This window comes from Eupeodes corollae, chromosome 1 (genome assembly GCF_945859685.1).
Source record: "Eupeodes corollae chromosome 1, idEupCoro1.1, whole genome shotgun sequence".
Lineage (NCBI taxonomy): Eukaryota > Metazoa > Arthropoda > Insecta > Diptera > Syrphidae > Eupeodes > Eupeodes corollae.
Genome location: NC_079147.1, coordinates 89,640,751 through 89,654,387, shown reverse-complemented (window position 1 = coordinate 89,654,387; position 13,637 = coordinate 89,640,751). Strand labels below are relative to the sequence as shown.

General features: G+C 41.6%; 1 protein-coding gene and 6 non-coding genes across 7 annotated transcripts in view; all 7 read left to right on the top strand.

Annotated features, from left to right (window-relative positions):
* LOC129941273 (axoneme-associated protein mst101(2)-like) overlaps positions 1 to 13,637 on the top strand; it is a 130,929-nt gene that overhangs the window by 31,387 nt on the left and 85,905 nt on the right. The window contains exon 4 of the mRNA XM_056049865.1: positions 5,809 to 6,513. Within this exon, the coding sequence (XP_055905840.1) occupies positions 5,809 to 6,513 (705 nt within the window). The remainder of the gene's footprint in view (positions 1 to 5,808; positions 6,514 to 13,637) is intronic.
* Positions 929 to 1,047, top strand: LOC129943665 (5S ribosomal RNA). The gene has a single exon (XR_008781373.1). It is a non-coding gene; the product is annotated as a 5S ribosomal RNA (ribosomal RNA).
* Positions 1,689 to 1,807, top strand: LOC129943664 (5S ribosomal RNA). The gene has a single exon (XR_008781372.1). It is a non-coding gene; the product is annotated as a 5S ribosomal RNA (ribosomal RNA).
* On the top strand, positions 2,449 to 2,567 carry LOC129943662 (5S ribosomal RNA). Its single transcript, XR_008781370.1, has one exon. It is a non-coding gene; the product is annotated as a 5S ribosomal RNA (ribosomal RNA).
* Positions 3,209 to 3,327, top strand: LOC129943661 (5S ribosomal RNA). The gene has a single exon (XR_008781369.1). It is a non-coding gene; the product is annotated as a 5S ribosomal RNA (ribosomal RNA).
* LOC129943660 (5S ribosomal RNA) lies at positions 3,969 to 4,087 on the top strand. Its single transcript, XR_008781368.1, has one exon. It is a non-coding gene; the product is annotated as a 5S ribosomal RNA (ribosomal RNA).
* LOC129943659 (5S ribosomal RNA) lies at positions 4,729 to 4,847 on the top strand. Its single transcript, XR_008781367.1, has one exon. It is a non-coding gene; the product is annotated as a 5S ribosomal RNA (ribosomal RNA).

The following is a 13,637-nucleotide window of genomic DNA, read 5'->3' as shown; positions in this document are numbered from 1 at the left end:
AATAGATCTTAGGGCCGAAAGGCATTAGTATTAAGTGTTATAGTTTAACTTAGAGTGTCCGTATGGGACCATTAAGTTAGTTGTAAGTTATGGATAATTAGGCTAGTTTTATGAATTTTTGTCTAGCTTTAAGATAGGTTTAAGAATGAATTAAATAAAAATGAATTTGAAAAAAAAAAAAAAAAAAAAAAAATATCGGTTCTCGTCCGATCACCGAAATCAAGCATCGTCGGGCGCGGTTAGTACTTAGATGGGGGACCGCTTGGGAACACCGCGTGTTGTTGGCACGCGTGCCTTTTTGCTGCAGAAAGGTCTTCTGCACACACTTTAAACCTTCCAAATCAAGTATTTTGCATATAAAAAATATTCCGGCCTCATTCCAGCGACGCTAAATGGTGTTTTTTCAACATTAAAAAAAATATTTTTGTAGGTATTTTTTTTTGTGTGCGAGTACATGGTACTGCGGCTTTGGAAATCTTATCAAACGATGAATGTTGTTATGGGAACTGAAAATATGAGGTTTTTGTGTACATTAGGGTCTAAAAAGGTGAAAAAAATGAATTTTGAATTTTCCTTATCAGTGCCCCTCAAGGTATGCAACGTTTTGTTGAAAATGTCCTTAATTCCTGCAAATACAGGTGAAACACGGGTTTTCCTACAGATGGGCAGGTAAGACAGCTTTTTCAGTTGAAAAACCATAAATTACCTTGAATTTCTGCAAACACAGGTAAAAATTATATTTTCTACAGGTAAACAGGTAAAAAAGTGATTTTATTGCTTTGAATGTCTGTATTTTCGTACAGGTAAGCAGGTAGAATAGTGTTTTCAGTGGGAAAACCATGTCTGGGAAATCGAAAAGTAAAAGATACTTCTAAGAAAAGGTAATTGATAAGGATTGATTAGGTGGAACTCAGGTAGGTAAGTTTTCGCCAACGACCATACCACGATGAAAATATCGGTTCTCGTCCGATCACCGAAATCAAGCATCGTCGGGCGCGGTTAGTACTTAGATGGGGGACCGCTTGGGAACACCGCGTGTTGTTGGCACGCGTGCCTTTTTGCTGCAGAAAGGTCTTCTGCACACACTTTAAACCTTCCAAATCAAGTATTTTGCATATAAAAAATATTCCGGCCTCATTCCAGCGACGCTAAATGGTGTTTTTTCAACATTAAAAAAAATATTTTTGTAGGTATTTTTTTTTGTGTGCGAGTACATGGTACTGCGGCTTTGGAAATCTTATCAAACGATGAATGTTGTTATGGGAACTGAAAATATGAGGTTTTTGTGTACATTAGGGTCTAAAAAGGTGAAAAAAATGAATTTTGAATTTTCCTTATCAGTGCCCCTCAAGGTATGCAACGTTTTGTTGAAAATGTCCTTAATTCCTGCAAATACAGGTGAAACACGGGTTTTCCTACAGATGGGCAGGTAAGACAGCTTTTTCAGTTGAAAAACCATAAATTACCTTGAATTTCTGCAAACACAGGTAAAAATTATATTTTCTACAGGTAAACAGGTAAAAAAGTGATTTTATTGCTTTGAATGTCTGTATTTTCGTACAGGTAAGCAGGTAGAATAGTGTTTTCAGTGGGAAAACCATGTCTGGGAAATCGAAAAGTAAAAGATACTTCTAAGAAAAGGTAATTGATAAGGATTGATTAGGTGGAACTCAGGTAGGTAAGTTTTCGCCAACGACCATACCACGATGAAAATATCGGTTCTCGTCCGATCACCGAAATCAAGCATCGTCGGGCGCGGTTAGTACTTAGATGGGGGACCGCTTGGGAACACCGCGTGTTGTTGGCACGCGTGCCTTTTTGCTGCAGAAAGGTCTTCTGCACACACTTTAAACCTTCCAAATCAAGTATTTTGCATATAAAAAATATTCCGGCCTCATTCCAGCGACGCTAAATGGTGTTTTTTCAACATTAAAAAAAATATTTTTGTAGGTATTTTTTTTTGTGTGCGAGTACATGGTACTGCGGCTTTGGAAATCTTATCAAACGATGAATGTTCTTATGGGAACTGAAAATATGAGGTTTTTGTGTACATTAGGGTCTAAAAAGGTGAAAAAAATGAATTTTGAATTTTCCTTATCAGTGCCCCTCAAGGTATGCAACGTTTTGTTGAAAATGTCCTTAATTCCTGCAAATACAGGTGAAACACGGGTTTTCCTACAGATGGGCAGGTAAGACAGCTTTTTCAGTTGAAAAACCATAAATTACCTTGAATTTCTGCAAACACAGGTAAAAATTATATTTTCTACAGGTAAACAGGTAAAAAAGTGATTTTATTGCTTTGAATGTCTGTATTTTCGTACAGGTAAGCAGGTAGAATAGTGTTTTCAGTGGGAAAACCATGTCTGGGAAATCGAAAAGTAAAAGATACTTCTAAGAAAAGGTAATTGATAAGGATTGATTAGGTGGAACTCAGGTAGGTAAGTTTTCGCCAACGACCATACCACGATGAAAATATCGGTTCTCGTCCGATCACCGAAATCAAGCATCGTCGGGCGCGGTTAGTACTTAGATGGGGGACCGCTTGGGAACACCGCGTGTTGTTGGCACGCGTGCCTTTTTGCTGCAGAAAGGTCTTCTGCACACACTTTAAACCTTCCAAATCAAGTATTTTGCATATAAAAAATATTCCGGCCTCATTCCAGCGACGCTAAATGGTGTTTTTTCAACATTAAAAAAAATATTTTTGTAGGTATTTTTTTTTGTGTGCGAGTACATGGTACTGCGGCTTTGGAAATCTTATCAAACGATGAATGTTGTTATGGGAACTGAAAATATGAGGTTTTTGTGTACATTAGGGTCTAAAAAGGTGAAAAAAATGAATTTTGAATTTTCCTTATCAGTGCCCCTCAAGGTATGCAACGTTTTGTTGAAAATGTCCTTAATTCCTGCAAATACAGGTGAAACACGGGTTTTCCTACAGATGGGCAGGTAAGACAGCTTTTTCAGTTGAAAAACCATAAATTACCTTGAATTTCTGCAAACACAGGTAAAAATTATATTTTCTACAGGTAAACAGGTAAAAAAGTGATTTTATTGCTTTGAATGTCTGTATTTTCGTACAGGTAAGCAGGTAGAATAGTGTTTTCAGTGGGAAAACCATGTCTGGGAAATCGAAAAGTAAAAGATACTTCTAAGAAAAGGTAATTGATAAGGATTGATTAGGTGGAACTCAGGTAGGTAAGTTTTCGCCAACGACCATACCACGATGAAAATATCGGTTCTCGTCCGATCACCGAAATCAAGCATCGTCGGGCGCGGTTAGTACTTAGATGGGGGACCGCTTGGGAACACCGCGTGTTGTTGGCACGCGTGCCTTTTTGCTGCAGAAAGGTCTTCTGCACACACTTTAAACCTTCCAAATCAAGTATTTTGCATATAAAAAATATTCCGGCCTCATTCCAGCGACGCTAAATGGTGTTTTTTCAACATTAAAAAAAATATTTTTGTAGGTATTTTTTTTTGTGTGCGAGTACATGGTACTGCGGCTTTGGAAATCTTATCAAACGATGAATGTTGTTATGGGAACTGAAAATATGAGGTTTTTGTGTACATTAGGGTCTAAAAAGGTGAAAAAAATGAATTTTGAATTTTCCTTATCAGTGCCCCTCAAGGTATGCAACGTTTTGTTGAAAATGTCCTTAATTCCTGCAAATACAGGTGAAACACGGGTTTTCCTACAGATGGGCAGGTAAGACAGCTTTTTCAGTTGAAAAACCATAAATTACCTTGAATTTCTGCAAACACAGGTAAAAATTATATTTTCTACAGGTAAACAGGTAAAAAAGTGATTTTATTGCTTTGAATGTCTGTATTTTCGTACAGGTAAGCAGGTAGAATAGTGTTTTCAGTGGGAAAACCATGTCTGGGAAATCGAAAAGTAAAAGATACTTCTAAGAAAAGGTAATTGATAAGGATTGATTAGGTGGAACTCAGGTAGGTAAGTTTTCGCCAACGACCATACCACGATGAAAATATCGGTTCTCGTCCGATCACCGAAATCAAGCATCGTCGGGCGCGGTTAGTACTTAGATGGGGGACCGCTTGGGAACACCGCGTGTTGTTGGCACGCGTGCCTTTTTGCTGCAGAAAGGTCTTCTGCACACACTTTAAACCTTCCAAATCAAGTATTTTGCATATAAAAAATATTCCGGCCTCATTCCAGCGACGCTAAATGGTGTTTTTTCAACATTAAAAAAAATATTTTTGTAGGTATTTTTTTTTGTGTGCGAGTACATGGTACTGCGGCTTTGGAAATCTTATCAAACGATGAATGTTGTTATGGGAACTGAAAATATGAGGTTTTTGTGTACATTAGGGTCTAAAAAGGTGAAAAAAATGAATTTTGAATTTTCCTTATCAGTGCCCCTCAAGGTATGCAACGTTTTGTTGAAAATGTCCTTAATTCCTGCAAATACAGGTGAAACACGGGTTTTCCTACAGATGGGCAGGTAAGACAGCTTTTTCAGTTGAAAAACCATAAATTACCTTGAATTTCTGCAAACACAGGTAAAAATTATATTTTCTACAGGTAAACAGGTAAAAAAGTGATTTTATTGCTTTGAATGTCTGTATTTTCGTACAGGTAAGCAGGTAGAATAGTGTTTTCAGTGGGAAAACCATGTCTGGGAAATCGAAAAGTAAAAGATACTTCTAAGAAAAGGTAATTGATAAGGATTGATTAGGTGGAACTCAGGTAGGTAAGTTTTCGCCAACGACCATACCACGATGAAAATATCGGTTCTCGTCCGATCACCGAAATCAAGCATCGTCGGGCGCGGTTAGTACTTAGATGGGGGACCGCTTGGGAACACCGCGTGTTGTTGGCACGCGTGCCTTTTTGCTGCAGAAAGGTCTTCTGCACACACTTTAAACCTTCCAAATCAAGTATTTTGCATATAAAAAATATTCCGGCCTCATTCCAGCGACGCTAAATGGTGTTTTTTCAACATTAAAAAAAATATTTTTGTAGGTATTTTTTTTTGTGTGCGAGTACATGGTACTGCGGCTTTGGAAATCTTATCAAACGATGAATGTTGTTATGGGAACTGAAAATATGAGGTTTTTGTGTACATTAGGGTCTAAAAAGGTGAAAAAAATGAATTTTGAATTTTCCTTATCAGTGCCCCTCAAGGTATGCAACGTTTTGTTGAAAATGTCCTTAATTCCTGCAAATACAGGTGAAACACGGGTTTTCCTACAGATGGGCAGGTAAGACAGCTTTTTCAGTTGAAAAACCATAAATTACCTTGAATTTCTGCAAACACAGGTAAAAATTATATTTTCTACAGGTAAACAGGTAAAAAAGTGATTTTATTGCTTTGAATGTCTGTATTTTCGTACAGGTAAGCAGGTAGAATAGTGTTTTCAGTGGGAAAACCATGTCTGGGAAATCGAAAAGTAAAAGATACTTCTAAGAAAAGGTAATTGATAAGGATTGATTAGGTGGAACTCAGGTAGGTAAGTTTTCGCCAACGACCATACCACGATGAAAATATCGGTTCTCGTTCTTTGACTTCCAGCGAGTGAAGAAGTGTGCATTAATCTTTTTTCAATTTGCAATTTAAATTTAAAAAGTGTTGAGCATTTGCTAAGTTGGCATTGTGCCGCAGTTTTTATTAACTAATTGGTAGCCTAGTGGAGGTGGCGTCCGAACACAGTCGTTAATTGACTTTCAAAGAGTTAACAAGTGGTTAAAAGTGGAAAGTAGATAATTTCAAAAAAGTGCATTTGTAAGGTTTTTTATTTAAGAAGGCAGTAAGCCACGTTTTTTTTTTAATTAATCGGTAGCCGAGTTGAGGTGGCGTCCGAAGACGGATCCAGAGGTCGTGGGTTCGAATCCCGTGCGGAGTGCACGAAAAACATTCTTGCTTTTTTCCACAATCGAGAAATTGTGGACTTCATTGATTGGGAAGAAAAGCTGATGGAGAAGGAGAGGAAAGCAGGGGTATCGAAAGATACCTCTGCCAACACATCGGGCGATGTTGCAGTGGTGCCAGCAGCGGTACCGCAAGCAACCGCAATAACATCAGGTCAGGCATCTGACCAATGGATAAAGGCAACAACCAACAAAAAAAGAAAAATCAAGAAGCATAGCCCAAATAAAGTGGAGAGGGCCAACTCCGCTAAACGGCGGGATATGAGGAAAGAGATGGAGGGTGGTAAAGGAGGAATTACCACCGAAAGTGAGTTCTCAGACTACGCCGAGTCTGAGAAAACAGAGTATGTTTCCGAAGGTGGAGAGGGGCTCTTCAGGTCTCCGAATATGCATTTAATCATATCGGAGCCAGAGCCAGTCCCGCCGACAACGAAGGCTTTGGAGGTAGAGGCGGACCTCCAAGAGGAGACAACGCTTGTAAAGGCCCTGCAAGCCAAACAAGCACAAATAAGCCAATTCGAGGAAAACCTCAGAAAGCTCAAGGAGGAAATGGAGCCCCTCCTCAGCCAGTTAAAATTAAAACAAGAGGCGCGCCGACAACAAGAGGCAGCTCAACGGCAACAAAAACAACTGCAGCAAAAACAACTGCAGCAAAAACAACAGCAACAACAACCACAGCAGCAAAACCAACCACACACCAAGCCCGCTACCAAAAACACAGGAGCGGAGCAAAAGAAAAAACCGCCATCAGCAGTGACAGGCCCAAATGTTGAGGGCCCATCGACCTCAACTAAAGCATTGGAGCAGCAACAACAGGAGCAGAAACAGCAGCAGCAGAAACAGCAGCAGCAGAAACAACAGCAGCAGCAGCAGCAACAGCAGCAGAAACAGCAGCAGCAACAACAGAAACAACCACAGCCCAAGAAAGAAAAAATACCACCGATAAGAACTCATAGAGTTGACCTGGACGACATAAAACAGGTATGTAAGTCGGCCACTAAGGGCAAATTTTTAATTAAACTCTTAAGCGAAAAAGAAAAGAATTATTCGGTCCAGTGCTTCTCACTGGCCGAATACAAGCTTGTGAAAGAATTGTTAAAAGAGGCCACAGCTGAGTTCTTCAGCTACACGCCAAAAAGTGAAAAGTTTAAGACGGTCCTTCTGAAGGGCATAAGTTCCTGCACGGAACCGGAGGAGCTCTTAGCTGAGCTCCGCCAAAAAGCCAGTGACGATCTCGATTTTATCGGGGTCAAGCCTTTCACTACGGTGAAGTCAAGACGAGGGGGTTATAAGCTGCCAATGTTCCTCGTAACATTATCGCCCCAAAGCAGTTTGAATAGTGTCGAGAGAATCACAACTCTCGACAATCAAGCTGTACGGTGGGAGACATTAAAAAGGCACGACGACATTCTACAATGTACGAAGTGCCAGAGGTTTGGCCATGCCAATGCTAACTGCAATATGCAGTTGCGTTGTGTGAGGTGCGGAGAAACCCACAAAGAAGGAGAGTGCAAGCTGGGGAATGAGCGGGTTGAGGATTTGACCCTGCTCAAGTGTGTCCTTTGTGGAAACCAAGGGCACCCGGCTAACTATAGGGGTTGCCCTAAGGTCCAACAAATGAAACAGAAACAGGCCAGTCAAAAAGCCGAAAAAAGTCGAACAGTTAGTCGACAGGCTCCAACACAAAAATTCGTAGATCCCAAATTTTCCTACGCCCAAATGGTGTCAGGGAATGGGAACACGAGACAGGCTCCACCAACGGTTGCCCCAAAGGCCCCTGTGCCTAAGGCACCAGAGGTGCAGCCTGACATTGTAGCCTTGTTGTTGAGCATTCAAGGTCAACTAACAGGACTGCAAAGTCAGATAAAGGAGCAAGGCAAAAGGGTAGATCATCTCTACTCTTTGTTGCCTGGCCTGGCGCAATTTAGATCATAATGGGCGCGCTGCCGGAGACGCGCCTTAAAGTCCTAGCTGTGAATGTAAATTCACTGATTAGGATTGAACGAAGAGCCAATATGTTCCAATTGTTGACAGACTACAGTCCCGATGTGTTTATGGCTAGCGAAACTAAGCTAAACCACAAACACAAATTGACTCATAAAAATTACAATATCGTAAGAAGAGACCGGCCCGACTCCACTCAAGGGGGTGGTGTCGCTCTCTTTATACGAAAAGGCATTAATTATAAAGTCATATACAACAATGAATTGCGAAAGCTCAAGACGCTAGAAGTTTGCGTTGTATGCATCTCTCTCACTCAAGGGAAGCGGATGTATATGATTGCGGCTTATGCGGCTGGAGCTCCGCAGGTTACTTACTTTGCTTCAGAACTCGATATTCTTTTTAGGGAACTGAAACTGAGCTTGGAAGAAAACTATTTCATCTTGGCCGGTGATTTGAACGCAAAACATGAAGATTGGGGAAATCAACATAGTAATCCGAGAGGTAATCATCTTTTTAATTTGATGAATCTTTACAGCGTTGAATATGGCGTCGACCTGCTGGCTACCGAAAAGCCATCGTATCCAAGAAGCGGCTCCTTTCTGGATCTTTTGCTATACGACACTAGACTGACAGTAACAGACAAAGTGGGTAATCACCCTCGAAACTGCTTACGGACAGTCGAGTACGACAGTGATCACTGCGGACTGGCTGCTGTAATGCAGATTCCGAACGAACGCGTAGAGTTGGAGGAATACGTTGCAACGCACTCTTACAATTACAGTAAGATGCGTTGGCCTCGTTTCACCAACGCCTTAGCGAGAGAACTTCGTTCGAGTGACATAGCCCCACCAAACAACAGAAACCTGACAAATACAGAGATTGACCAACATTTACAACAGATGGACGAAACAATAAAACGAACGATGGAACGGACAATTCCAAAGTACAGAGAACGGGACCAAATGGACGCTTACAGAAACGCGACAATTGACGCACTGCGAAAGCACAAGAGTGGCTTACTGACAAGACTCAAAAACTTGTACAGACGACTTACAGACCCACACGACTTGGAGGTTAGGACACTGAAGTCGTCAATAAAAAATGTCAATCTGTTGATTAAGGAGAACTACAGGCTATCAATTAACAAGTACTGGGACCGCAAGATCCGGTCAGTTAATTCGAGCGACCCTAGTATGTTCCCTAAAATCAACAAAATATTCAGAAAAAAGAACGACAATGACCTTCCGAGTCTGAAACTCCAAAGAACCGAAGAAAACAGAGACGTACTCATGACAGCGCAAATAGATCCAGAAGAAGCCATCTTTGACGATGACTTTTATATAATTGAAGATCCGAAGGAAAAAGTGGAGGCGGTGGGAGCTGCTTTCCAGCAAGTGTACAAGGTGAATGTTAGCATTCGCCCCAACCACGACCTGGAAAACAGAGCCCTACTTAATCACTTTTACCTTCGAAATGATATGACACAATGGCGATCTGAGAACCGCGGTTTTATGCGGTTCAATGACGATTCCTTGGCAAATGCCATAATCGCCGAGCAAACGGGACCAAGTCCCTTGTTAGTGACGAAGGTTGAGCTTCAGCTCATCTTCAACTCAATAAAAAACAAAAAGTCAGCAGGTGTCGATGGTATATCCAACGTTGTACTAAGACATTTACCGACGGAAGCAATTGACATTTACACCACGCTCTTCAACAATGCACTGAATAATGCATATTATCCAGTGCATTGGAAGACCGCTGTGGTTCATCCTCTCCCGAAAAAGGGAAAGGACAACTCCAACCCGTCAAATCTTCGGTCGATAAGTCTTCTTCCGAGCATCAGCAAAGTTTTCGAAAAGATCATTAATAGGGCTCTGACTAAGTGGGCTGCGGACAACAAAATAATTCCGGATAAACAGTTCGGGTTCAAGGCGGGTCATGACACAATTCATGCTGCGTCTAAACTCGTTTCTGATATCCAATGGAATAAATCAAAACAACAATGCACAGGTGCTGTTCTGGTTGATTTGGAAAAGGCCTTTGACACCGTATGGTTGGAGGGTCTTTACCTAAAACTGAGCAGGCTTGGCATAAGCAAGCCATTGTTGTATATACTTTATGATATGCTTAACGGTAGAAAGTTTGTTGTCAAAAGTGGCAATGTAACTTCTACCACAACATTCTCAATTAAAAATGGTCTTCAACAGGGAGCGGTGAATTCGCCGATTCTCTTCAGCATTTACACCAGCGATCTGATAGGTAGTCTTACAAAGGCAATTGCGTACGCCGACGATCTAATTGCGTACAGAACGGCCCGAAAGGTTGAGGTTATTAGAATTCTCTTGCAGCGTGATTTCGACAAGATTCAGCGATATTGCGACGACTGGAAACTGAAAATAAATGTCCAGAAGTCAGAGACAATTCTGTTCCGGACTCCGTTGGCTAGGGCCACGAGGGATACGTGTAAGAATTGGCGCAAGATAGTCATCGTTGATCTTCACGGGCAGCCATTGGCGAGCAGAAGTGTAGTGAAGTACCTCGGTATCTGGTTAGATCAGTATTTATATTTCGACAGACATATAAATGCTGCTCTGACCAGGGCCAGAGGAGCCTTCGCTCTGACGAAACGGCTGTTTTTTAGCAGTCGGCTTGACCCCAGAGTGAAGGTAATTTGCTACATGGCCCTCATACGGCCAATGATCGTTTATGGTTGTCCTGTGTGGTTCAACGTTGCCCCTTCCCAGATGGAGAAGTTTCGGGTGTTCGAGCGGCAGTGTTTACGACGCTGTACCGGCTTATATCGAACAGCCGAGTCTTCTTATGTGCATTACTATTCCAACGAGGTCCTATACAATGGGGCTCGAATCAACAGAATTGACAATTTCGTGATAAAACTCGTTCGAGGTCACATTGCAAGAGCTATGTCTTCGACCAACAATTTAATTTTCGGGGCGTTCTATCCGAACGACGAGTATTTTGAAAGTGCACGCTTGAGCGGGTTCATTCCACCAGAGGCATTCCTCTTTTTAGATAGATGCGGTCTGATACAGGATAGATTGGCAGTTCCGTTAATCTACCACGTCAGACGAAGAACCGTGGATAGGCGACTCCTGTACAATCGGGACGTCATGGCACAAGGTGGAGCAGAGCTCCTTCGGTTCAGTAGGGCTGTGTCCGAACGGGACCGAACTGATAGGGTGAAGCAGGAGAACCAGTTTTGGTGGCTTCAATCGGCACTTGATATTGGGTAGTCGGGATGGGGTTTTAAGCCTTGGCCGGCTTACATACTTGTTTCATGTTTAGGGTTTAGTTTTAAGTAGAATAGTCATGGTGGCACGAAAAAAAAAAAAAAAAAAAATAAAAAAAAAACACAAAAAACAAAAAATAAAAAAAAAAAAATAAAAACAAAAAAAAACATTAAAAAACATTAAAAAAAAAAATAAAAAAAAAAAAAAAAAAAAAAAGACAACGAAATATGAAAAACAAAAATGTTAGATAGTTAGATTTGCTGCTGTGGTTGTTCTAGTTTTAAGTAGTTTTAAGTAGTTTATAGGTAGAATAGGTAGTTTAAGTTAGTTTTAAGTTTTATTTAAGGACCTTATTTTAAGTAGTTTGTAAGTAAAAATAAATAAAAAAGGTTATTGATATTAGTTTTTTCAAAATTTTCTAATAAAAACAAAACAAATAAAATTTTAATTGAAGTAAAATAGATCTTAAGGCCGAAAGGCATTAGTAATTAGTGTTATAGTTTAGCTTAGAGTGTCCGTATGGGACCATTAAGTTAGTTGTAAGTTATGGATAATTAGGCTAGTTTTATGAATTTTTGTCTAGCTTTAAGATAGGTTTAAGATTGAATAAATAAAAATGAATTTGAAAAAAAAAAAAAAAAAAAAAAAAAAAAGTGGCGTCCGAACACAACTCCAAGGGTCGTGGGTTCGAATCCCGGGCGGAGCGCACCAAAAATATTGAAGCTTTTTTTCACAATCGTGAAATCGTCGATTTTATAGATTGGGAAAAAAAGCAAATGCAGAAGGAGAGGAAAGCAGGGGTATCGAAAGATACCTCTGCCAATACATCAGGTGATGTTACTGTGGTGCAAGCAGCGGTACAAAAAATCACCGAAACAACATCTGACCATTCAACGGACCAGTGGGCCATTGTAAAGAGAAAGAGGCAATCTCCAAATCTGGTAAAGCGTACAAATCCAGCCAAGCGGAACGCTAATAAAAAAAAAATGGAAGAAAAGACGAAAGGTGTGACGTCAGAGCACGAAACATCAGAGAGTGACGACTCTGGGAGCCCAGATTACGTCTCAGAGGGTGGAGAAGGGCAGTTTAGGTCTCCGAAATATAGGAACAAGATCCTATCGGAGCCAGAACCGCCAACAAATAAAGCGTTGGAGGGGGAGGTGGACCAAATCCTCCAAGAAGAGAAACAACTGATGGAGGCACTGCAAACTAAACAGGCCGCCATCAGTAAATTTGAAGAAAGCCTGAAAAAACTAAAGGAGGAAATAGAGCCACTCCTCAGTCAACTTAAGCTCAAGCAGGAAGCGCGCCGGCAGCAAGTGGCAGCGCAACGCCAACTGCAACAAAAACAACAACCACAGCAGCAAAAACAACCACCACCCAAGCCCGCTCCCAAAAACACAGGAGCGGAGCAAAATAAAAAGAAGCCAGCAGCAGCGACAGGCCCAATTGCTGAGGGCCCATCGACGTCGGCTAAGGCCAAACAGCAGCAACAACAACAGCTAAAACAACAGCAGCAGAAACAGCAGCAGCAGCAAACGAAACAGCAGCAGCCGAAACAGCAGCAGCAAAAACAGCAGCAGCAACACCAGAAACAACCACAGCCCAAGGAGAAGGTGCCACCAATTAGAACCTATCAGGTTGACCTGCAGGACTTGAAACAGGTATGTAAGTCGGCCACTAAGGGGAATTTTTTACTAAATATTTTGAACGAAAAAGAAAAGCGGTATTCGGTGCAGTGCTTCTCACTGGCCGAATACAAGCTAGTGAAAGAGTTATTAAAAGAGGCCACAGCTGAGTTCTTCAGCTTCACGCCCAAATGTGAGAAATTTAAGACGGTCCTTCTGAAGGGCATAAGTTCCTGCACGGAACCGGAGGAGCTCTTAGCTGAGCTCCGCCAAAAAGCTAGTGACGATCTCGATTTTATCGGGGTCAAGCCTTTCACTACGGTGAAGTCCAGACGAGGGGGTTATAGACTGCCAATGTTCCTCGTAACATTATCGCCCCAAAGCAGTGTTAATAGTGTCAAGGGAATCAAATCTCTCGACAATCAAACTGTACGTTGGGAGACATTAAAAAGGCACGACGACATTCTACAATGTACGAAGTGCCAGAGGTTTGGCCATGCCAATGCCAACTGCAATATGCAGCTGCGTTGTGTGAGGTGCGGAGAAACCCACAAAGAAGGAGAGTGCAAGCTGGGGAATGAGCGGGTTGAGGATTTGACCCTGCTCAAGTGTGTCCTTTGTGGAAACCAAGGGCACCCGGCTAGTTATAGGGGTTGCCCTAAGGTCCAAGAAATTAAACAAAAACAGGCCAGTCAAAAAGCCGAAAGAAGTCGAACAGTTCGACAGGCTCCAACACAAAAATTCGTGGATCCCAAATTCTCTTACGCCCAAATGGTGTCAGGGAGTGGAAACACGAGACAGGCTCCACCAACGGTTGCCCCAAAGGCCCCTGTGCCTAAGGCACCAGAGGTGCAGCCTGACATTGTAGCCTTGTTGTTGAGCATTCAAGGTCAACTAACAGGACTGCAAAGTCAGATAAAG